At 44.1% G+C, this 26,073-nt stretch overlaps 1 protein-coding gene across 3 annotated transcripts in view; it reads left to right on the top strand.

Annotated features, from left to right (window-relative positions):
* The first annotated feature begins 3,471 nt into the window (after positions 1 to 3,471).
* Positions 3,472 to 26,073, top strand: part of Trappc10 (trafficking protein particle complex 10) — a 75,019-nt gene continuing 52,417 nt past the window's right edge. For 2 of the 3 annotated variants that reach the window (XM_004631798.2, XM_023715897.1), the window contains exons 1-2: positions 3,472 to 3,679; positions 24,746 to 24,827. In XM_004631798.2, coding sequence (XP_004631855.1) covers positions 3,613 to 3,679; positions 24,746 to 24,827 — 149 coding nt within the window. In that variant the 5' untranslated portion in view covers positions 3,472 to 3,612. Of the gene's footprint in view, positions 3,680 to 6,999; positions 7,106 to 24,745; positions 24,828 to 26,073 lie in introns of all 3 variants that reach the window. The other variant, XM_023715896.1, reaches the window with a different exon arrangement.

Genomic DNA, 26,073 nt, shown 5'->3' with positions numbered 1-26,073 from the left:
ATGTTGAGAATTTTCCAGTGTGATAGCTGGTCACATGTGCTTCTCTATTTACTTACTATTTTTACATTTGTGTTGCTGGTGATTAAATCCTGGGCCTTGCTCATGCTAAGTATGTGCTGTGCCACTGATCCACCCCTCCCAGCCCCTGTTTTTTTTTTTTCTTTTATTCTTCTGTTTATTTGGCTTAATCAAATACTGGCCATCATTTCATTTATTTGCTCCTTTGGCTTATTAGTCAAAATTGTTTTATTTTCTTCTACTGGTTTTTCTCTAGATCTGGAAATGTGTCCTCAGTATATCTGATTCTAGGGTCAGTACAGCATGCTTTCCCTCTCCCTATTACACATATGCTCAACATGTCCTATCTCATACCTGAAGGCTCACATCTCACAAGTGCACTGAGCTTGCTGCTGCATAGCACCCTTCATCACGTGTTCTCATGCTGTGTCTGCCTTTTATCCTGTATATACTCTGAAGCCATCATATGCTGTCATTTTTTAAAAAAGGTTCCTAAATTATGAGAAGACAGAAGCATAAGATTTAATGTATGGAACCAGGGATATAGTTCGGGGGCACAGGGCCTGCCTGGAAAATGCAAGGTCCTGAGTTTGATTCCTGGTTTAAAAAAAAAAAAGATTGACTGTGCACCACTGGCTGATCACTTCTGGGGAGGCTCTCTCCTTCATCAAAGCCCTTTTCTGATATCATCTTCCTCCATCGTGCATTCTTGTGCTGTTTTCCTCCTGGCCACACATTCTCTCAAATATATACCTTTATTTTGCTTTCATTTAAAAACATTATTTTTGCTGGATAAAGAATTTTGTGTTGACAGCTTTTAAATTTAACCCTTTAAGGATTCCTACCATGGTTCTTTGGCTCCCACCTCATCTGATAAGAAGTTGGTAGCATTTTCACTGTTACTCCCTTGAGAGTAGTATCATTGGTTGCTTTTTAAGATCATCTTTTGATTTACATTAGTTTGTGATATCCCTGGATTGTTTTTTGAGGTATCCTAGGCATGTTTTGCTAAGTTTCTTTACCTGTAAATAAATGTTTCTCATCAAGGTTTTACTTTTGCATATTCTTTCCATTTTCCCCTGCCATACACGTGTTCTCTTGTAACTCCTGCTGCATAGGAGTTGGACCATTTGCTATTGTTGCCCAGGCACCCAAGTGAATGAGTTCTATCTCCTTGCCTTTAAAGTGACTCACTGGCTTCTATTACCTCCAGCCTGTTGGCAAGTTTTCATTTCAGTTACTGTACTTTCCAGCTCTAGAATTTTCTTCAGACTCTTGGATACTTGCTATCCATCTTGTGTGAGCTCTGATTCCTTTACTCATTAAGACTGTGTCTTCATTTTATCTTTTGAATATATTTATCAGTGCTGCCTTAGATTCTCTGTGAACATATGTGGGGCACCACAGGCTGGCTTCTATTAACTGTGTCTTGGCTGTGGCTGAAATTTCTTTGTTTCTTATCAAAGCCATCCCTTGATATGAGGGAGTTAATAAACATACCAAGGAACTGGGAGTTCAAAAGTGGAAGAAATGGCAGGATCAGGCAGCAGAGATAGCTCAGGGACTAAGCACCTGCCTAGGCAAGCACAAGGACCCATGTCTGATCCCCAGTACCACATTCTGTGCCAGCCCTGCCCAGGGTGTGCCAAGCTGGCCACCAAGACTGGGCATGGTGGCGCATGCTTGTAATCCCAGCAATGGGCAGGTTGAAACAGGAGCATCATTATGAGTCTGAGCTCTGTAGTGAGATCCTGTATCACATACATTAAAAAAAAAAAGAAATGACAAGATCATCCTGGCCTTCAAATACTGTGGTCAGCAGAGACACCAAGAAGCTAGAGCCAACAAAACAAGACAAAGAAAAAAAAAAAAAAAAACAACAAACCCAAAATGACTAAAACTAAATCCATAGGGTGAAAGTGAAATTTCTCATATGATAAAGGACAAATTCCAAATGGCAAGGGAAAAATGTGTAGAACTTAGAACTTAGTGACAACTAAGTTAACTGCTATTACCCTTACTTTATTAACATAGTAAAAGTCACAACCTGAGACTGAAGCTGGAAAACAGATGTGTATCACAGAAGAGGTGTGACAAAAGAACACTGTAGGTACAACTGAAATTCTACCTCCCTTGTGATGGTATCAAGAGGCCATGCCCCTGCCTACCCTGTAGATGCCATAAAAGTGTTATGCTTTTGTCCTCTGGGCTACCTTGGGGGCCTTGTCCTCACAGCTTTTCCCCTTATGTTCCCACCTAAAAAAAGACTACCTTGTCCTGAGGCCTCTGTCCAATTCTCCTGTAGAGAGCACGGAAGCCCATAGAGACCACAGTGTAGTCATGGCTAGTGATTTTAGTATGTACTGGCCATCAGTGAGTAGTGTGTGGTAGCCACTCTGGATTATCTTCCCTTGTTGCCTTCGGCTGTAGTTTGTATGTTGGGCAGTCACTCTCTCTGTACTCTACAGTGGATTCAGTTGTAGGGTCTCATTGTACTTGAGGCATGTACAGAGTCTTCCTTAAGCCCCTCTAACGAGGCAGGACTTGAACCCCAAACTCTCTCCCTCAAGTGCATTACAGCTTTGAGGGGAAGCCTTATTGTTGGAGCTCTAGGTTAAGAATGTTTATATTTTTGAGGTGTTGTTCACAGAAATAAAAGCAAAGAGTATGAGAGAAAAATGTGGCATGTCAAACCTAAAAATTACTCTGTGACTTTACAGATCTAGTTTGCTGGCCCCTGGGGTCACAGTCCTTAACCTAGTCTCAGCAGAATGTACTGTCAGCCCATGACATTCACAACGTCTTTCCTGGAGCCTGCTGGGCAGCTAGTGACTTTACACCATTCTAGACAAACAACCACTTCTGGAAGCCCCGCGTGGTGCCATCCTACAGCTGCCTGCTGGGAGGGCTTGGGCTCCCCATCCCGGGGCTCCTTCCGGTTCCTTCTGCCTTTGCTGCCGTAGGTACAATTCTGCTCTGCACCCCTAGCAGATCTGTTCACATTCAGGACCTCACCACACATTCTTTTTTCCAAAGTTCATTTGCAAAAGTCACCTCACACGATTTTACTTGCACAAAACGCACAGTTAAGTTACTGATGTGTGTGTGGGTGCGCGCGTTCGCGGCACTGCATCCAATTCCGGCCCCATCACCCACTCCAGACCAGGCTTTCCGTGGAGGCACCCACAGAAGAGCAGGGCCGAGGGGCGGGGCCTGGGGCAGGGGCGGGGCCGGGAGCTGGGGCGCGGCGGGGACTAGAGTGCAGGCGTCCCGCCCCAAGTGCCGCGGTGGTCTTCCGCAGAGCGCCGCCCAGACATTCCTCCGAGCACTCCTCAGCCCAGCCTCTGCCCCTTTCGGCCGCGCCCCTTCTCGGCGGGGGGCAGGCGACGCAAAGGCCCTCCCCTTTCTGCCGCGCGCCCCGGAAGTGGTCATGGGGCCGCGCCGGGGCCGGAAGTGGACGCGGCGGCGCGGCGAGCGGCCGGCTTGGAGGTTCCTGGGTTCCGGCGGCGCGGCTCAGGCGCGGGCTCGGCTGGCCCGGCGCGGCCTCGGGTGCCCATGGGGCGCGGGGGGCCGGGCCGGTGACGCCGGACGCCCATGGACGCCTCGGAGGAGCCGCTGCCGCCGGTGGTCTACACCATGGAGAACAAGCCTATCGTCACCTGTGAGTCCCGGCGGGGAGGGGGCGCGTCTTGGCCCGGTCCAATCCCCACCCCGCGCCTCTCACTCTGTGACCTCTCCCAGCTCTCCGGGCCTCTGCTTCCCGGAGGTGTGTCCGGCTTCGGCGGGGCCTTGGCAAACGACCTCTGACCCGCCGGGGTGACCTCCGACCTCTAGGCGCTTCTTAGCCGCGGGTGTTTCGGCCGTGGTGGTTCCGCGACTCCGCCCGTGACGGGGCGCGGCCCGGACTGGACGAGGAGAGGGGCTGCGCCGCGTAGCCCCGGGCACGAGCTTCGCGAAGCCTTGGGGAGCCGCCTGGCTCCAGGTGTCCTGTACCGCACGAGAGATCCAGCTCAGCCTCTCCAGCTCCGAGAAGACTCGTGCAGCCCTGTCTAGTCCCGGCACCTGGTGCAGAGCCGTGGCGGGGAGGTCCGACGCTTCGGGTCGGGGTGCAGAAGTGGCGCGAGCCCAGGGTGCTTTTCAGCAGCTAGACCAGCAGGTGCCCCGGGAGTGTTGCCGCCTTGATCTTCGCGGCCTCTGGGTGGGCGGTGGGCTCCCAGAGAAGCCGGACTCAAGGTCGTGCACCTGCTCCCGACAGATCACACTGGACAGACGGACCGCTGCCTCTCCTTGTCGTTTCTTTCCTTGCCTTTGGGAGCTGCTTTCCTGTTGCTGAGAAAATGTTCTCAGATTTTCAAAGTGTAACTTTAAATGACATACTTTAAAAAAACAGCTTATGGGAAGTATTGACAAGTTTGCTGTGACATTTTGATGACTTGCAGAGCAGTCTTTCAAACTACAGATACTGAGGTGTTTTTGTTTTTTTTTGTTTTTTTTTTTTTTTTTTCTGTTGACGGCATTCTGTATTTTCATGGCTTTGTGCATTAAAGTTTTGGAATTGTCTTCAATACTTTGAACGGAAGTGCTGTGTCTTGAACACCTGGTGCCTACAGCGATGAGACTTTTCTGTAGGTCGTTAGCATTGCTCTTTCTGCTGCCTTCTTCCTCCCTCTTCACCACTTGCTCCAGTAAACTCTCTGTCTTCCTGTCTAAGCAGTTGCATGTTTAAATTTCATTTGTGGCTTCGTTTTTAGGTAATGGACTTCCTTACAGACGTGGACAGTCTAAAGTTGAGACACTTGTGTGTAGTTCAGCAGTGGGTTTGTTTTTTTTTTTTTCCTTCCCAGAACGTTTGTCACCTTGGAGACTCTGCTCCTTCAATTTAGAGTGGACAGATATGGCACATCTAGTGTGGAGGGCTTGCCACTTCCTGGTGTTTCCTGACTCCTCAGGGAATTCAAAGTTAGGTTTCAATGTCTTCTAAATCTTGAAAATTCTTCTCTGGAACGCTGGGCACGGTATGATTGCTGGGTTGAGATAGGGATTCGGTAGTACCTATGGGGGTAGAATTTACTGCCTAGTAGTGTTTGCTACCATGGCTCATGTTCATGTTCATGTGCTGTCATATCTGCATGCAGGACAACCACAGGCTCCTTTCCTGCCAGCTTGTTTGGTATTGCATATTTGGTGAAGGTTTTCTTCTGTAGTTAAAGTAGCAGAATGAGGGAGTGTTCTGCCAGTGTTGTCTGTCTTGGGAGCACCTTTCAGTTACAAGAGTCTCAGAAAAGAAAATAGCTTCAGTAACCTTTCAGAGAAAGTTCACTTGAAAAGTAAAAAACAAAAACAAACTCGTTTAAAGTTTTTAAAAATACTTTAAAATTACGTTTTTAGGACTGGCCAAATAGCTCAGTGGATTAAAGCGCCTGCAAGCAGGCACAGGGGCTGGGGTTTCGATTCCCAGGCCTGCCATGCCAGCAAGCACCTGTAATCCCAGCTCTTGGGAGGCTATAAACAGGCAGATCACTATGAGTCCGATCTAGTAGTGAGACCCTGAACATCCTGTAGACCCTTCCCTAAAATACAAATATATATATATATATATTTTTTTTTTGTATTTTAGGTATATATATATATATATATATACACATATATATATATATATATATATATATATATTGTGTGTGTGTGTGTGTGTGTATCTGGGACTAGATTGAGGTAGGCACACCATCTCTTCTTTCAACTGGTGATGTTTTGAAGGAGGAGCAGGTACAGTGTATAAATAGTACAGACAGTGGTAAGAGGAAAAAGCTTGAACAGGCCACCAAGGGGCCACTTTCTTTTCACAACTTTTTAATGTTTCTGTGTATTTTGCTGAGTTTGCAGTACTTGTTCTGGAGAGCCAATTTACCTCTCATTTGCCGTGTTCTTGCTTGAGATCGCCTTGGATAAGTATGGAATAAGTTGCAGACTTTTTTTTTTTTTAATTTTATTTTTTTTTTTTGTCAGAACCGGGGATTGAACTCAGGCCCTTGCGCTTGCCAGGGAAGTGCTTATTCCACTGAGCCATCTTCTCGACCCCTAAGTTGCAGACTTCTTAAGAGGTCTTTTATAAAATGAAAACAGTTTATGCTTGTTACCAGTTGTTTTTTTTTAATGGAATCAATGTTTTATTGTAGTGAAAATGAATTGGACTTAGAAGTATACATTTTACTGTAGTGAAATTAATTGTGCTTTTTGAGATATACATGGAATGTAACTGATGCAGGTAAATTCAGAAACATATGGTTCTAACCTAGTGAGTTAAACTTATGGCAGGGAAAGAATGAGAATGAAAAGTTCCTTGAGTTTAGGGGTAAATAGAATGGGTTATTAGTAGTTGAGGACCTAGCTGAGTTTATATTTTTTGAGTTATTTTGAAGTTACCTTAAAGTTTTAGCATGTTTCAACTCATAAGTAGAAGACTTCTATCTTTGTGTCTGATGGGTTCTGGTGAAGAGGGAATCTGCTTAAACCCAAGACTAGTTTGAGCTTGTAAAAATTGAAGAATGTTAAATGTACAGGAATGACAGCAGAATAGTTAGTGAAACTATATTGTGTCCTTCATCATAGCAGTTTGATTGTCTGTCATATACTTTACTAATGTGAAAAATGCTAGATGAAGCTGATTTATTTACTCTAAATTTAAGTTTTAGCTTTGATACTCCCCCCACCCCACCCCCAACCAGGTCTCTGTTTCACAGTAAAGACTTAGTTTTCTGACCCATGATGCATCGGAATGACATGTTCTTACTCTGGATGTCTCACTCAAGGGACAAAGTTAGTGATGTTCTACTGATTTTTGTGGCTTGTTGATTGGTGTCACACTGAGGATAACACTTACACTGTCAAATAGAATTATATTGTACATTGTTTTTTAAATTGTCCTCTCTGTCCAAGTGATCTCTTCACTAGTTACATCTTACATCATTGTTTCCTTTTGGTGAGCCTCCGGGCTTGATGTTCCAGATCTGAATTTATAAACTGAAAGGAGGAAAAGGACCTAGACCAGAGCACATCTGTCACTAGTTGGAGTTGGGATTTTCCCAGTAAGGTAAAGTTTTCAAACTTTACACTAAGTACGGAACTGTGGTGGCTGTGACTTAAGCACTGCCAGTCTGGCTACTAGCAAATAATTTAAATGTGTATGTGCTTTAAGTGGGCAAACTCTTCTTGGGAACCTCAGTTGCTGCCTAGGGTGTTTGGAATTGGGAAGAAAAGGTACCACTGACTTTGCCTGTCTTTGTCGGTTTTCTGGGCTATAGCACCTGCGTAGGAGCATGTGTGTTCTGAGGTCGATGTGTGTGTACCTCATCTGTAAAATGGTAGCCAGGTTGCCAGTGGGTTGGCATGATGGGTGTGTGTGAGCATTCAGGAGTGCAGGAATGTGGGAAATGTGAAAGAAGGGAGATACTAGGAAAGAACCAACGTTTTCCAGGCTCCCACTTACTGTTTGTCAGAGCCCCTTCAGGCTAAAGGAAGGTCTGACTATTCCGTTTACTAAGTTAGGTCCCAATAAGTTATTGAGGCCTGAAAGACTGAGGAACATTTTGGATTGGGGAAGATTTTTGCTGTGGGCAGTTTGTTCCCACAAGAGACACATTAGAGGGAGAGTGTGCCTCAGGAGGGTCGTGTGCTGACCTGTGAGGGCCCTGTTCTCCCTCCAGCTCTGCGCCTCCCTGTAGGCTATTCCTTTTTTTTTTTTGGCAGAACCCGGGATTGAACTCAGGCTCTTGCACTTGCCAGACAAGCACTTACTCTACTGAGCTATTTTTCCTGTAGCTTGTTCCTGCATTTGCACTTCCTCAGACTTTGCTGGCCCTTTCCTCTTTCTGTGTGTCCTCTTTCCCTCTCTTTTCCAGTCACATTTTGTTGGTGTTGGCCCATAATGTGAATTGTAAATCCAACCTAGCACTTTGGTCTATTTGTGTTTACAGATTGCTGACCTTGGAGTCACTTGTGACTCTTCCTTGTCCTCTTGTACCTGACCTGCCCTCTATCAGCAAATGTCATTATATAGATCTCTTGAAACACATCTAGAATTCCTGTCAAAGTATTTCCCACCTTTATCACCCTGGTCTGTCCCTTGGCCCATTGCAATGGCCTCCCCACTGGCTTCATCTAGAGAAGGCATGGCATGTGAGTCCTCTGCCTGGCCAGAGCTCACTTCCTTTCTTAGAAGGACCACCCTTTCTCAGAAGGACCTCACTTACTGCTAAAGCAGTGTCTGATGCCCTTGCACCCATATCTTTATCCCTCTGGTTCTCTAGCTTGGGTGTCTCCTGATCTCCTGGCACAGTGCTTCCTTGCCTGCTACCTGCATGCCCCACGAAGGTTTGGAATCTCTTGACTTCCTCCATTCTTGGCTCAGCACTCCCTGACATAAATACCTATCTTTGTCTTTGGTTATTGTCATTTGCAACCGGGTTGGAGTATGTGGTCTATCATTGCAGGGGTGTTGTTTTGTTCCCTGCTGTGTTCCTAGGACCTTGCACATAGGACTTCTTGGCACACAGTAGATGCTGAGTAGATATTTACCAAGTGAAAAAACAAGTGTGTATTTCTCTAAGGAAAAGCTCTGCTGTTATCCTGTCAGGTGCTAGAGTCTTTTGATGCTGTAAAGTTCTTTTCCTTAACTGCAGTAAGAGCTGTGTAGAAAATACTTGGAGGGTTTGAATCCTGCCCATTCTGACTTCTTTTTGGGTAAACTGTACACCTTTATTTTTTTGACATGGGCACATTCTCTGCTTAGGCTTTTAAAGAATATGTGTCAGTTTAGCCAATTGATGTGTAGGGGGCATCCTTAAAAGCTCTCAGGAACTGTGTTTATTATGTGTTCTTCACTGCAAGTCAGTACCCATTTAACTTTATGGCCAGGCCAAAGTGCTCTTGGTCACAAGCTGGGGTTCAGACGGGGACACTCAGATGTGGGAGAGGTCTGGTGTTTGGAGAAGGCCTTGGAATAAGATAGACTTCTAACACTATAAAGCTGAACTTTAAGCCTTAAAGATGCATAAGTAGAACAAGGATAGAATTTTGTTATAAAATGTGGGCTCTACAGGTGGAATCACTGGCTCGTTCGGAAGGTGAGAACACTTTTAACTTTTGAAAGCATCTTTCCAATGACCTCACAGAAAACTGTGCTGGCAAGTTATTTACAACCTCTCGAATTCTGGAATCCACTGTAACCATCTTGTGAGTATGAGGTTGTTAGCATTTCCTGGATGACTAGTGAGGTGAGGGTTACTTAGGAGATTAGTACATCTTTTCTTATCAAGTCCTGTGCCACTGCCGCCACCTCCTCCTTTTTTTTTTTTTTTTTTAGACAAGATTTTACAATGCAGTTTAGGCTGGCCTTGAACTCACTTTGTAGCCCACACTGGCCTCAAACTTGCAGCAATCTTCCTACCTAAACTTCCCAGGTATTGGAATTACAGGTGTGTTCCACCACACCTGGCTCCCCATGTCCACTTAATTGTCTTATTATCACAGGTGCTGGAGATCAAACCTGGAACCATGCTTATGTTAAGCACAGGCTTTTCCACTGAGCTGTACTTCTGCCCCTAATTGCATTATTATTGAGTTGTAGACATTACTTTTCTAGATATGTGTCTGTTCTATCAGATGTATGATTTGAAGATATTTTCTCCCATATTGTGTTTTGCCTTTGTAAATGATGCCTTTTGAAATATAGATATTTATTTTGCTAAAGTCATAAGTACAAGATTTTTTCTCATGTGGATTGTTTTTGATGTCATATGTAAACATTTCCTTTTCCAAGTTATTTTAGTTATATATATCTGATATTAATGATGTTCTTTTTATATATTTATTGGTAATTTGATCACTTCAGAATTAACTTTTTACTTGTGTTTACCTTAGCCTTTATGAGGCATGACCCAAAACATGTCTAAAAGGTCCATTGGGTGGCATAGCAAAAGCATGTGTGTCCTGCTTTACTGTTTTATGCCATTTTATTTGTTTCTGAGGGCTGTCATGGCAAAATCTTAAATTAGGTGCTTAAAAGAGGTCAGTTCTCTCATAGTGCTGTGAGATACAGGTGTCTTGCTCTCTGCCTAGTCTCCAGGGAAAAAGCCTTCCTTACCTGAGTGTCATTCCTGTCTCTGCCTCAGTCTGCTCCTGGCCTTTCCTTCTCTCCCATTGTCCTTTCTCTCATCAATTGTCATTGGATTTAGGGCTGCACAGGTAACCTGGGATGATCACATCTTGAGATCCTGAATTTAATTCACCTACAAAGATGCTTTCTCTATGTAAAGTGGGCACATAGACACACCCAGGTTCTGAGGGGTAGGGGCAGGTCTTTTGGGTGTCACCATTCATCCCACCACTGTGCAGTTGTCTGTTTTACCTGCCAGTTACGTATTGGCCATCATTCCTGGCTGATCTCACGGTTTGTTCTTCTGTGCCTTTGTCTTCCCCGTTTTCTTGCCAAGGGCACGTTCCTTGTGCCTGGGTTTTTGGGAGGGGCTCTTCTGGGTGTTGACACAAGGTGTTACTGTGTCTTTTCAGAAAGGAGTGAACTCCATTCACGCTGTCCTTCCCTTGCATGACATTATTCAGCTTTTGGACATGTGTTACGTGGTTTTTCATTTCTCAATATTATTTTAAATCTTCATTGGCAAAATTTTTTAAAAAGTCAGTAGGGAAATGATGAAGAGACTGACAACAGGTTAGGCTATAATTTTATTGGGGTCCGTTGTATGTTTAGAAATTTTGGGCCAGGGAGATGGCTCAGTAGAATATGTGCTTCCCTGGCAAGCACGAGGGCCTGAGTTCAATCCCCGGTTCTGCCAAAAAACAAAAGAAGAAAGAAATTTTTTCTAATTTTAACTGAGATCCGTTAACATGTAGATCATAGAATACATTTCGTTGTGGACATTTTCAGAAGCACTTTGGAATTGACAACAACCCACTTAGAGGTTGTGGTGGGTTAGGATTGTGGTCAATTTGTAACTGAGTCAGAATGGTTCTGGGTGTGGAAGGCTCACCTGAGGATTTTTTTGTTTTCCTTTTTGAGATAGGATTTCACCCTGCAGTTCAGACTGACCTTGAATTCATTTTGTAGCCCAGGCTGGCCTCAAAACTTGTGATCCTCCTGCCTCAGCCTCCCAAGTGCTGACATTGCAGGTATTCACTAGCCTCCACCTGAGGATTGCTGACAACAGTATCAGAGGAGAACTGGAGGGTAAGACGGTGTACTATTGGTTCTCCTGGAGAAGCTTGTCATGCTGGTTTTTCCAGATATAAACTCAGTGGTTCTCATCATTGGAAGAACTTGGGTCTTTGCTGTCTTTGAGGTTGGCAGTGGTTCTCTTGAGGGCAGCTCTGTTCCTTGCCTTGAATGTCACTTCCCAGCTCCAGTGTAGATCCCAAAGCCTGCTGGCACAAATCCTTCATCCCACTGGTGCAGATTTTCTAGCATCCACTACTGGTCATTGGGCCTTCCCAGTGCAGGTCCCTGATATACACTTGCATGAGACATTGTTGAAGGCCGTAGGCCTTCATGTGGACTTTCAGAGAACATTGCCATAGGCTCTAGGTCTTCAGCTGGACTTGTGCAGAACATTGTCATAGGATCCAGGCCCTTAACTGGATTTTTTGGATTTCTAGTGTGTAGACGATCTCTTAGACTCCTTTGCATTTGACTTTTTGGGTGAATATTGTAAACTAATTCTATAAATTATGTGTCCTGTATTAAATCTGTTCCCTTGCAGACCTTGACTTCAGTAGATGGTAATTTTTGACAAAATTGCAACACACCATTTGTGGGCACTTTTAGTTCTGGACCAGTAAGTAAGCTGAACATTAGCATTAACAATGGGAAGAACTATATAGGCTCCTTTTGAAGTCAAAAGGCCAAGGACCAGTTTTGCTGTGTAGTAGCACCACAAGTGTCAGCTTACGGTGTTTGGCTCTTCTTTCCCATCAGCCTTTCCCACCTGCTCAGAGAAGTTAGATGCCACCTGCCAAACCTACAGGTTTGTCCCTAAAATTATCCCTCAACAGAAGCCTTTTCCATAGGGTCAATAAAATGAAAAGGTCACCTTTTTTTTTTTTTTTTTTTTTTTGCATTCAGCTTTCTAAGAACTAAGTCAGCCTGGGGCTGGGGAGATGCCTCAGTAGAATAAACACTTCCCTGGCAAGCGCAAGGGTCTGAGTTCAGTTCCCGGTTCTGCCAGCAACAACAACAACAACAAAAAAAAAGAACTAAGTCAGCCATATGCTAGAAAAATTCCTCATAATCTTACCGGAATTCAATTCAGAATCTGAGAACTTAACATTCAACACTGTCATTACTTTTACTACAGCACATTCAGTCCTGTGGGGGCCTGGATTGTCCATTTTGTACACCATGAAAGAGTTTGGTATAGTCACAAACTCTTGCTTGGTGGGGTTTTTCTTCTGTAAATAAAGATCTGCATCCTTTAGAGCTTATATCGTGGAGGGCAGGCAATACACAGATGTAGTTATGTGCCATGTCAGGTGGTCAGTGCTAAGGAAAAAACAAATGAAAAAATGGTAACAATTTGCCATTTTTTATTATAGAAATGAATACTGTCAAAAATAGAATAGGATAGAGAAATGTACCCACCTTCAGCAGTTAGGTGAATTGGCCGATCCTCTGAACCCCCTTGCAGTACCTGCTTTATCCTATATTTTGAAGCTATTCTCAGACAACATGTCCTCTGTCCATAAGTATAAGTGTTATGGACTCAGTGTTTGTGTTCCCTCCAAAATTGTGTATTGATGGCCGGCCAGATAGCTCAGCAGATTAAAGCATCTGCTTTGGCAGATGCAGGAACCGGAGTTTGATCCTTGGTGTGCCTTGCCACACTGAGATGGCGGTTGAGACTGGGCATGATGGCGCACTACTGTAATTCTAGTGCTTGGGAGGCTGAAAACAGGAGAATCACTGTGAGTCCAATCTGTGTAGTGAGATCCTGTAGACCCTGTACTAAATACATTAAAAAAAAAATTGTGTATTGAAGCCCCAGCTCCCAGTGCAATGGTGTTAGGAGGCATGACTTTTGAGAAGTACGTAAGGGATAGTCAGGCCAGGAGAGTGTGTGCAGGACCTTTCATGACAGGTTTGGTGGCCTAATAGGAAGAGGAAGAAAGGATCCAGATTCATTCCCCCTACTGACAAGGAAAGTCCAGGTGATGTCTTCAAGGAGGGTAAGGCACTCATCAGAGCTTGGGTCTGCCAGTACTTTGACTGGGTTTTTATTGTTGTTGTTTTGCTTTTGCAGTCCTATATATTGAACCTAGGGAGTATTACCAGCCCTTGCTTTTTTATTTTTATTTTGAGACATGGTCTCATGAAGCTGCTCAGGCTGGGGTCAAATGTGATCCTCCTTCCTCAGCCTCCTAAATAGCTGGGATCACATGTGTGTTCCACCATGTTTGCAACACTTTGGTCTTGTATCTGTGCCCTCCAGAACTGCTAGAGAGAAATTTCTGTTGTTAAGACTTGATCTGTTAATATTTTGTTACAGCAGTTCAAGCTAAGGTAGTATGTATCTCTAAAAGACAGGGACTTTTGAAGGCAAGACACATATTTATGAACCTTTATGATATCTAAGTGTTGGTAGGAGCTGGGATTTTTCTCTCTCTCTCTCTCTTTTTTTTTTGTAGGACTGTTTCATCATGGGTGGTGATGAGTTTTGTCCACAGGTGCTAATGTCTCTCTCTCCACTAATTCCCTTAAAGTTGCAGAATTTAAAATTTTTTTCTTCTCATTTACTAGTTGGAATGTCGTTTTAAAAAGCTTGTCTATCCATGTATCCATGCATAATAAAAATATTTGGTTACCTGGTAAGTAGTGTGAAGGCTGTGTGCCCAGCCTTCCCCACTTCATGTAACCACTTTCAGTGTGAGTTGATGTCCTGGCATTCTCACTGATGATAGGCTACTTGCTTGCTTCAGGTATGTTTAGGCTACTGCAGTTGCTGCCTTGTGGATATGCTTCTTTCAAGCTGGCCTGTAGGTCTAGATCCTCTGTCAGGTTCTTCACTGTCTTACATGACAAAGTGCTCCTATAGCCAGCTCTTTTGTCCAAGGAGCCCTGGTTTCCTTTGTGAAAATGCTATTTCACAACCATTTGCTGCTTCAAGACCATAGTCTGCAAGCTTGGGTTTCTCTTGGGCTTGTTGCTGCTGGATGTGTTCAATGAACAGAGTTAGGAATGAGTCTTTTTTGCATTTTAAAGATAAAATCTTTTCAATTAAAATTCAAGAATATTTATTTATTTATTTGAGACAGGTTCCTTGTACAGTCCAGGCTGGCCTTAAGCTCACTTTGTAGCCTAGGTTGGTTTCAGAACTCAGTGATACCCCTGCCTGAGCATCCTGAGTGCTGTGATTACAAGGATTGGGGTCTTGAAATTAACTATTCCACCTTCCCCTATTTATCTTCTGCACTGAAAATCCCAGTTATGATAGGACTTGGGGGCAGTGGAGTTAGGTGGAGGTTTTCAAGCATGAGCTGCCTTGGAATCCTCTGGAGTGCTTGTTAGATAAGAGTCCAGGATGAGTAGGGCTCTCAGGGTGGGACTGAGAGCTGCTCTTTCTGACCAAGGCCAGGTGATGCCCCAGTGGGAGCATGGTGTGGAGTGGCCTTGACTGCTGTGTCCTTATGTCCCGCATGACACCAGCTCTGCTGACGGTGATAACCCTGCCAGCAATAGCAGGCTTGGGAACATGGTTTAAATGTTTTTAGCACTTCTTTGTGGCATCTTAAGATACCTCACTAGGAAGGAACAGATCTGTGGGGTTAAAGCTATTTGTCATTGCTCTCCATGTGGTTATACTGACAAGTGTGTGTGTGTGTGTGTGTGTGTGTGTGTGTGTGCTTTTTTAACTTAAAGTTTTAAAATTTTCCAGATATTTTTAGGGAAAACTTAAAGAATTTAATTTTGTTTTATAATTATATGAAATGTTTACTTCCAGAATCAAATTATAAAATGAAGCATGTTTTTAAAAAATTAATGCTAAGGGGCTGGGGAGATGGCTCAGTAGAATAAGTGGTTCCCTGGTAAGCGCAAGGGTCTGAGTTCAATCCCTGGTTCCGCAAAAAAAAAAAAAAAAAAAAAAAAATTAATGTAAGCTGGGTATAAGTTGGGTATGGTGGCACATGCCTGTAATCTTAGCACTCAGGAGACTGAAGCAGGATGATTGCCGAGTTAAGGTCAGCTTGGGCTACCTAGTGAGTTAAGGCCAGACTGAATTATACCTAGTGAGATCCTGTCTTAAAAAAACAACAACAAAAATACCCCTAGTGTATATTGTTTGTCCTGTAGGTCAGTGATTTCAGTTTTCCTGAATTCAACCAGCTCTTGAAAAAAAATTGTGTCTGTACTGAACATGCTCAGCTTCTATGATCATTATTCGCCAAACAATACATTATAACAGTGATGTGCGTGACATTTATACTGTTTTAGGTATTGTGTGTAATCTGGAAGGGACTTAAGGTTCAGGAGAGGATGTGCATGGGTTTTATGCAAATGTGTGTCCTTGTGCACAGATGACCTGAGTACCCTGGGATTTGGGTAGCTGCTAGGTCCTAGAACCAATCTCTTCTGGTACCATGGAAGGGAAGGGTCATGTTCTGTCCTCTCCACACTGACACCTCCTTATATAAGTACTCCATGACAGGTTTTTTTTTTTTTTTTTTTGTGGTTCATCTTTCACTTTAGAAGTATAAACACATGCAGGTGTATTTGCATGTCCTTGTTCTGGGTGAAAGACTGGCAGCTCCTTGCCTCAAGTTCTTGCCCAGCCTGTCTTAGACGCACTGCCCGGGAGCAGCATGCAGAGGACTTCCTTGCTGCCTTTCACAGCAGCATAGTGCTGCCTCTGCTTGTAGCACTGTGGCACAACGTATATAAGTTTGGAAACTGCTGTTGGATTTCATTGAGAAGGCAGTCCTGTAACAGAGACTTCAGGGAAGTGCAGGGATCTTGGGAAAGCAGCATGGGGTCTCTTTGGTAAGCAGCACCCTGGCAGGGAATAACCGGGAGCAGTCCCTTCTTTCTTGACTCTTACCAGGATTGCTACCACACTCCTGTTTTCTTAACAACATACACTGGTCAATATCTGTTCTGCCATAATTTTATCTTTAGGTGGATTTACCCCTCTTTCTCTTTTTAAATTCAGTTTTACATTTGAGTCTGATTTCAGAGATTGGAGAACATGACTTTGGAAAGGTGAGAGGTGTTCACCAGAACCTTTGAGTGCCTTTAGCACGTGTGTTCAATTATCTTCTGCATTAAAGCAAGAAGATAGGATGTTCTGTCTGGACCTAGTCTCCAAGGCACAGCTGCAGCTTCTTCTCTGAGAATTTGCACAGTATGAGCACAGGGACCCTGTGTGCTGTATCCCTCTTTTGCCTACTGTAGATGAGGGCAGGAAGGGTGCAGGGAGAGCAAAGCAGAGAGAAGGAGGGTGTGTGGACAGGATTTGGAGGAGGAAGAGCAGAGGTCACAGTGAAAACGAGGATAGTCAAATGGCATGGTTGTTTTTATAGTTAGTGGTACAAGGGCAGTGAAGGCAACTTTCCAGAGTTGTGACTCAACATCATAGCATCTTGGTAGAGCCAAAGCTGGAATTGGTGACAGGTGACCACTAAGGAAAGATCCTTGTCACGCCTCAGCATGGCCTTTGGGAGTGGGACTGTGGAGGGCCTCTCACTTACTTCCCACATGGCCTGCCTTCCCAGAAGGGGAATCAGCTGTCTCATCATCTTAGGGGTACATAAAGCCCGCAGTCTGCTCACAGAATCTAGGTCCTCTTTTCACTTACTGTTTCCCATTCTCCTTGACCTTCACTCCCTGTCTTACTCCTAAATTCCCTGTCTTTCATACAGATATTCTGGAGGACCCCTGCTAGGGTGTTCCTTGCTCCATGATAATGAATCTGATGTTCCTCTTCCCCATGAAAGTGCTCCCAGTTTGAAGAATAATTAATTTTCATGACCTTATTGACATCATACATGAATTATAGCAAATTATACATTATTATTATTATTATTACTATTTTAAAACTCAGCTGTATTTATTACCTCTTAGCAGAATATGACCTGGGCACTCACTCCCTTTCACAGGCCTTGTTCTGAATGATTTTTTAAATAGCTCTTCAGTATCTCTAGGAAGCTGTTTCTCCTTTGAAACAGTACTTTTCTTTGGAAAACAAGCCTGTGCAGCTGCTGCCATCAAGTTTTCAGTATTATGTACTTCTAGAAGCCTAGGACATGCAGATTTGAAACTACCAGGGAAAGTTTAAAAAAAGATTCTGTAAGAAAACTCAAGCTATCTTAACAAATATTCCTTTAAACATCAGGGAATCTCAACACTTCAGAGACACAAGATTTGATCTACTAAGGAATCTGACTCAGTAACTAAGCATTTCAGACCTCACAAAGTTAACGGTTAAGTTACATCTTTTTTTTTTTTTTTTTTTTTTTTTTTGGCGGAACCGGGGATTGAACTCAGATCCTTGTGCTTGCCAGGCAAGCGTTTATTCTACCGAGCTATCTCCCCGGCCCTTAAGTTACATCTTACCACAAACATCTCAACCTGTTAAAATAAACCAAGGTGAAACTAGAGAAAGCACTGCTAGCTCTGCTTTAGTGCCTAATATATCACAGTATTACTTAAAAGTAGAAAGCAATCTTCCCCTTAAAAGCAGTTACCAGGCCATACAGACTTAACAAAAAAATCCTTGAAAATATATATTATCAGAGGGAATGAAGGTTAAAGTACTGAGCACGCTTTAGTGGTTCTTCGGGCCACGCTCAGTTGACTTCTTCCATGCGCGACATGTCATCATCTCCTTCAGTGGGTGGCATCTCCTCGTTTACAGCAGCAGTGGTGTTGTTGGCAGTGGGATCATCCTCATCAAACAGGCCGAAAGGACTTGTCAGTCAGAAACCTGAAACTACCAAAAGATGTTTTTGGGTTTTTTTGCCATGCTAGAGATGGAATCTAGGATCTTAGGAGTGTTAGGCATGTGCTCTACCACTGAAGTCCTAAAGATTTTCTTACTTTATTGATTTCTAAGATAGTTACCAAATAAATGAACAAGGCTGAAAGTGGATAAATTCTAAAAATTGTTTTTATTTTAATAACAGTGTAGTAATTGCAGTCCTCTCTCCTCTCCTCACTAGGTCTTGCTGGAAGTTATGTATGTGTGCTGACCTACCCTTACCATGCCTCAGCTCCCTGCCATTCTCATCCCCCAAGCAGTCAGCTAATTAGTGGCAGAGCTAGATGGGAACTCAGAGGGATGTGTTCTCAGGCTCCCAGTCCCACCCCAGCCCCACCTCGCATCTGCCCAGAAATAATGTCATTTCTTTCCAGTGACTTGATGTTGCAATTTCCAGGAGGCTTTTTTCCCCCTTCTAGGTTCATCACAGCAAAGAAGCAGATGTGTTAATAGTTCACTTCAATTCCAAAGACTTGTTTAAGATCCGTATATAAAAACAGGGAAATGGTTTTGCTTAAAGAGGATCCTGAGTAACAGTTTTACTTTTTTCTTGTTCCTGAGACCAAATGCCCAATGCCCTAAATTAAAGAAGGAAAGGTTTATTTAGCTCACTGTTTGTGGAGGTTTCAGTCCATAATGAGCTGGCTGCAAGGCAGGGTGGCCATGGCAGATGAGCAACAGTTCAAGGTGATGGAAGATAACAAAAGCCACAAGAACAAAAAGAGAGGAGTACAAGAGCAAGCATCTCTCCCTCCCTTATATTGTATGCAGGCTACCTGCTCCAGGGTGGATGTGACACTTACCCCATAATCCCAGCAATGGATCCGGAATCAGTCACAAATTCTAGAAGCTGGCTCCATGACTGCATGAGGCTTTGAGGGGACATCTGGAGACAAACCACAACACCCAGTGTCATTCTGCAAATGCTGACACTGATCTTGAGAATAGTGATGTCTGGTGTTTATTCAGGCAAGCCATATACCAGCAGCAACTTGGCTGAACACTGTGTTTCCTTTGCTGCTTTCCCACATTACAGTTTCCTGATCCTTTTGTTCTTCTGGGTTAGGGCCTTTACAGCTTTGCATGTTTAAGGCTGGTATAAGGAGAAGCAGATGTCAGAATTGTTCACCCTGTTGGCAAGTTTTGGGAACCAGCCACTGTCAAGATAGCTTCAGCAGATTAATTAGTATACTTAGTAAAATCACACAGTTGAAAAGCAGTACAGAGCAGTGGTAGCAAACTGGGTTGAAAGTCAGGCTGCTGGATTTGAACCCTAGCTCTGGTGATCATTAACTGCTTGACCCTGGGTGAGTTGGGAAGTTCCAGGTGCCTCAGCCTGGATGTGGAGTGATTCTCTGTCTTTGGGCTTGTGTGAAGACTTTAGGGCTTGCCAAGCCACAGTGGTGTTCATGCACAACAGTGAACAGCAGCCTTTTGTTCACATGCCTGAGCTGGTGGTTGTCTTCTGTGCTTTCACCCCAGTGTGTAGTTAGGGCTTGGGGCCTGAGGGGCCCATGGTGATGGAGTGCCCACAAAAAAGGTTAGTGCTCTTTTGACAGAGACACCCTGAACTTGTTCCTTTCATCACATGAGGACACAGTGAAAAAGATACAGACTGTGAACTGGAGGCAGATCCTCCTCAGTCCATAGGCACCTTACCTTGGACTTAAAACCTGCAGAACTGTTGCTTTTGAACCGCCCAGTCTGTGCTGTTTGAACAGCAGCCTGACTGTGTTGGAATGTCACTTGCTGTGTGTCAGTCACCCAGTTGTTATCCTCCCCACCACGTGTGATCTGCTTTGAACGTAGAGTTTTAAATGACACAATTAGGGTCTGATTCTGAGCAAATAACAGCCTTGCATAATGCACAGTGTCTCAGGAAACAGGGAAGTCTGTGTCCTCCTCTGGCTGCTGAAACAGAAAGTGCAGTTGCACTGACCCAGTAAGGAGAAAGTGAGTGGTTTGTGAGTTGGACCCAGGACTCTGCCCCTCTGGGATTTCCTGAGTCTGGCCACCCTGGGAGGAGTGGACAGGACACAATAGGAAACAACCCTGCTCTGTAGAGCTCAGCTGCCTCCTGGTGCTTTCCTATCTGCCCCATCACATGTAGGCTGTGTCTGCTTCCTAGCTGGATATATAGGAGCTGGGGAGATAGCTCAGTAGAATAAGCGCTTGCCTGGCAAGTGCAAGGGCCTGAGTTCAATCCCCAGTTCCGGAAAAAAAAAAAAAAAGAACTTGCTTAGTTGGACATACCAGGCAAGGTGGCCCTGCCCGCCTGCAGCTAGCTGTGGGTGGCATACTCCGTCAGGCTGGCTGCCTTATGCTCTTGTTTCCATGTTGGTCTAGTTGGCTCCAAGAACAGGTGGCATTGGTGGAGGTACACATGGGGGAGAGATGGGTGTTTGTGGGGTGGTTGTGAATTACTCTTATAAATTGCCTTGTGTATCAGTCAGGGTTTTACTGGAGGACTAGATATAATACAAGAAACAGATACAATACCTGATGTATAAATGTATATGAAATTAGAAGATTGGCTTATGATGGTCAGCTACAGAGTCGGATGAGGAAGCATGCAGAAAGGCATCTACACACCAGATACTGAAGGATTCAGTCCAAGCTCTGGAGCTACAAGTCTTTACCAGTCAGCCAATAGGGATAGGTCTGTGACAGAAGGGATGGAAGGCTGATGAGTCTGCACTGGAAGCCAGGAGACAACATCCAAGCAGACTGTGAGGACTGAAGTTCCTCCGAGGAAGTAGATCAAACTATCTTTTCTTAACTCCCTTTTATAATTTGTGCTGAGTCACTCTAGGGGGGCCCTCCCCACCTTAGTGGAATCACCCAGCCTATCGAGCCAAGTCTTCACCTTCCCAATTTGACATACTATATCAACTACTTTAATAACTTGTTGGTTCTTTACCCCAAAAAAATCTTTGCTGTGGAAATAAGTGGTCTGAGTTGGCCATTTTATTATTATTTTCTTTTTTAAAATTTTTTTTGGTGAACCAGGGATTGAACTCAGGCCCTTGCGTTTGCCAGGGAAGTGCTTATTCCACCGAACCATCTCCCTGGCCCTGTTATTTTCTTTTTGAGACAGGGTCTCACTGTGCAGTTCAGGCTGGCCTTGAGCTCGTTTTGTAGTCAAAGCTGGTCTTGAGCTCGCAATGATCCTTTTGCCTCAGCCTCCCAAGTGCTGGGATTACAGATTTGTGCCACCATGCCTGGCTTCATTTGCTTTGGTTAGTCCTTTTAATAGCCTCTCAGGTCAGAAGAGCAGAGCCATACGGTGTCTATCGGGGTTCTCTGAACCTGGGTGGCCTGTCTTTAGCTCCTCTGTGTTTCTAGCAGTGTCTCCAAAGTATCTGGGTTCTGTGGGCCCCCATGTCTGCCCTGGGGGAGTTGTTTCTGCCACCCATGGAGGGTACACCTGCAGGCAGGCCTTGCTCAGATCCTAGTGCGATGATACCTCAGTTCATGAACTCAGTTCTTTCCATGATGATGTCACAAACCAAATTGGATGACAACCAAATCAAATTTCCCTGAAAGGTCAACATTGAACCTAACTATTGGATTTGATTCTGTTGTAGCTCAATTTGGTTTGCAACCAGAGTCATAGCAGGAATTGAGTTTGTGAGCCAAAGTACCACTGTAGTTGAGCGACTGACCTGGGAGCTGAGACGGAGTTCTTTTGAGGTCTTTCCAGTCCTCCTTACACTTGTGCCAACACCCCACTTAAAAAGGATCCCCCTTGGGCTGGCCTAATAGCTCAGCAGATTAAAGTGCCTGCTTAGGCAGATGCAGGGACCAGGGTTCGATCCCATGTGCCTTGGTGGCCACGCCTTGGAGGCTTGTTGAGATGGTGACTGAGACTGGGTGTGGTAGTGTACACCTGTAATCCCAGCACTTGGGAGGCTCAAAACAGGGAGATGACTATGAGTCTGATCTGTGTAGTGAGACCTTGTAGACCCTGTACTAAATACATTAAAAAAAATTTAAAAAGTATCCCTTATTTTTATAATATTTGATATAAACATTTAAAGGTAAAAAAATAATAGCAGTGTATGCTGAGCTCAGGGCAGTTTTTCTCTATATTCCTACTCACTAGTCTGGGTCACTAGGGGCAGCTAAGCAGAAATCTGTCCTCTCTCAGCTCAGGACCCTGCAAGTACAAGGTCAGGATGCCAGCATGTTGGGCTTTTCCTTGGTTGGAGCATCGGTGATCTTTTCTTGTGTCCCTTTTCTGTCCTTATCAAGGCACCTGGTAGGCTGGCTTAAGACCCCTGTCTGGACTGACCTCATTTTAACTTGGGAGTCACAACATCAAAGATCTTGTCTTTAATTTTTTTTTTTTTGTATGTTGGGGAAGGGTCTACAGGGTGTTCAGGGTTTCACTACTAGATCAGACTTGTAGTGATCACCTGTGTGCAGCCTCTGAAGAGCTGAGATTACAGGCATGTGCCACCATGCCCAGTCTCATTTGCCGTCTCAGCGCACCCTGGGGGCAGGGCCTGCATAGCAGGCCCGGGAATTGAACCCCTAGCCTCTGTGCCTGCTTGCAAGTGCTTTAATCTGCTGAGCTATTTGTCCGGCCCTTAAAATTTTTTATAATTAATTAATTGATTTGGTAGAGGGTTTCACTGTGCAGCTTGGACTTGTAGTGATTCTCCTGTCTGAGCCTCCCCAGTGCTGGGATTGCAGGTGTGTGTCACCACAACCAGTTTCGGTGACTGGAATGGCACACCTGGAGTTCCAGGGCTGGCACAGCATGTGATACTAGGGATCAAACCTAGGTCCTTGGGTTTGCCAGGCAGGTGCTTAGACAACTGAGCTATCTCCCTGGCCCCCAAAGATCTTACCTTTTAATGCAGTTATATTCTATGGTGGAGATCAGGATTTCAACATAAGAGTGGGAGTTGGGGAATAATTTAACCCCTAACAGAAACTAGGGTTCAAGGTCAGTTGGGTCAGCTGACATCCTTTCTCTTGGTAGATGTGCTGGTTGACCTATGGCCTTTTGAATAAAGACACAGGCGAAGTAGTCATCCATGATAGAATGTAAGAAAAGTTGTCCCATCCTACTGTTCACATAGATGGAGCTTTTTGTAAGATAGAGCTTCTTGCGTGAGATCAGCTTGGGAGGGTATCACACAGAGGCATTTCATTCTCCACTGTGCACATGCATGAGGCTATATAGGTCGTGTGTGTGTGTGTGTGTGTGTGTGTGTGTGTGTGTGTATGGTTGTATGTATAAAACCCAGCAGATGATGAGAAAGCATCCATGTGGTAGGTTACTTTCCATTTAGTGATGAATACAGATTTTTACATATTAATCCTGAAACCATTTAATAAAGTAACAGAAGTTGACAATCAAAGATCAGAAACTTGAAAACTACCAAAAGATGTTTTAGGTTTTTTTGCCATGCTAGAGATGGAATCCAGGGTCTTAGGAGTGTTAGGCATGTGCTCTACTACTGAAGTCTTGAAGATTTTCTTACTTTATTGATTTCTAGTTACCAAATGAACAAGGTTGAAAGTAGATAAATTCTAAAAATTTTTATTTTAATAACAATGTAGTAATTGCAGTCCTCTCACCTCTCCTTACCAGGTCTTGCTGGAAGTTATGTATGTGTGCTGACCTACCCTCACCATGCCTCAGCTCCCTGCCATTCTCGTCCCCCAAGCAGTCAGCTATAATTAATGACAGAGCTAGATGGGAACTCAGAGGGATGTGTTCTCAGGCTCCCAGTCCCACCCCAGCCCCACCTCGCATCTGCCCAGAAATAATGTCATTTCTTTCCAGTGACTTGACATTGCATTTTCCAGGAGGCTTTTTTCCCCCTTCTAGATTCATCACAGCAAAGAAGCAGATGTGTTAATAGTTCACTTCAATTCCAAAGACTTGTTTAAGATCAGTATATAAAAACAGGGAAATGGTTTTTCTTAAAGAGGATCTTGAATAACAATTTTAATCATCTGCATTAAAAAACTCCTTTCTCGCATAAGGGTAGTGCAGAGTTATAATCACTTTGTGGGAACAGAGTGGGCCTTTGCATTTTGTCCAGTCTAGGATGGAACTGCTGAATGGTGTGACATTGGACATGCCTAGCGTGGGACTAGATGTATGTGTGGCATGGTGCACTCTCCTCCCAGCCTTGCTTTCCTGGTTGAGGTTTGGGTCCTGTTGGTGGTTTCCTTCCAGAGAGATGGCAAGGACTGGATGGAAGATGTCTGCCTGCCCATGGGGAACATGTGGTATCCTGGCTCCTACTGGTGTTGCATGTACATGAGTGTGTGTGAAGGAATGGCTCATGTTCACATCTCCAGGTTGCTTTCTCTGAGTGGCACTTTCTGGTACTTTCAGTTTGAGAAAACAGTGGTGGTATAGCAGTGGGGGCCATCAGCCCATCTTGTCCCAGCCTGGATTGAGGCCACTCACTCCACTTCAGGCCTGCCTTGTCCTCCTACAAAAGCTATGGCCACCACTCAGGGTGTTGGGAGGGCTACCTTTAGCCGTATTTGTCAAAGGCTTTTTTTTTTTTTTTTGAACACTAGTCATTTAAAGGATTGAAACTTGTTTTGTGATATCATTTTATTGATTATAAAACTAAGAATATTAGTTTTATAAGCTTTGAGGCCCTTTGCCCTTATTTGCCTAAAAATGCCATAACTGGGTTTCTTTGTTCTCATTGTAGGTGCTGGAGAGCAAAATTTATTTACCTCTATTTATCCAACGCTTTCCCAGCAACTTCCAAGAGAACCGATGGAATGGAGGAGGTATGGAATCTCATGTTTGGCTGTTTCTCCCACTTAAGTTTTTAGACATTTCTAAAATAGCACAAGTGACAGTATAAGTTAAAGGCCTTATGTAAAGTGCATTTTGAGCCAGGTGTGGTAGACCTATAATCTCAGTATTCAGAAGGGTGGGGCAGGAGGATCACCATGAGTTTGAGGCAAGCTTTGGCTGGATAGTGAGTTCAAGGCTAATGTGAACTACATAGTGAGACCTTGTCCCAGAAAGCCGATAAACAAATGTATTTTGAAGATGAGTGGCTTCATGTAGTCCATGGCTCTTATTCTTCAAGGTACAAGATGATTTTCTTTTCATTTTTTTTGGTGCTAGCAATTGGAACCAGGACATCATATATATTAGACAAGCCCCTAGCTGTCCTCCCAGCCCAGGATGACATTCTTAAGACATGGATAACAATATTTTGTGTGTGTGTGTGTTAAAGGCCTGTTTTTCCTACATAAGCAAGTTCAAAGCTAGCCTGCACTACATGGTGAGATGCTGTCTCAAAACAAAAAAGGACCTACTTTTGTAGGAATGGTTACCTGGCTAGTCATAGTGTCAGAAGGCATAGGCAATTTGCAGAATATCCCTGTACCGGGAAGCTGAAGAGGCAGTGTGTGTGTTCCAGCTCCCTTTCCACCCAGGTCCTGCTGTAGAAAGATGCTCCTTAAAGCTAAATGGAAATAAGGGAGAAGTTCAGTCATCTCTGTGGTTCCCCGGTCTGTGTGTCACAGTCTTCTGCTGTCTTGGCCAGAGGAAATCATGGAGTTATTTCACAAAAGATTTTATCTATGGAAGATGTTTGTATTTCAACTTTCCCATACTGGTGGTCAGCTTTTAACCACTGTGTACACAGTTTCCTGTTGTTACCCATGTCCAGGGAGTTTTATTTCTGTATTAGTCCTTTCTGATCGTAGTTTTGTCCTGCTAACATGGAGAATTAGTGTGTCTCTCTAGTGAAGGTGGTCTCCCATTTCTGTGCCTGATTGGTAGTGTCTCACAAGGTATGCACTTAGTCACTCCTGTTTACCATGAGGAATGCAGAACATGAGAGAATGTTTTGAGAGAGGAATCTTTCCACTTGCAAGGACACTGAGTGCTGTCAAGGAAGAACATTATTCAAGCAGTGGAAGAATGTGATACCTGAAGAAATGGAGTAATCTGTAAAGGGTTTTAAATAAGCATATTGAGACTGGGCGTGGTGGCGCATGCCTGTGATTCTAGCTCTTG

This window comes from Octodon degus, unplaced genomic scaffold (assembly GCF_000260255.1).
Source record: "Octodon degus isolate 3935 unplaced genomic scaffold, OctDeg1.0 scaffold00045, whole genome shotgun sequence".
NCBI classification, from domain to species: Eukaryota; Metazoa; Chordata; class Mammalia; order Rodentia; family Octodontidae; genus Octodon; species Octodon degus.
This window is presented reverse-complemented; position numbering and strand designations above follow the sequence as displayed.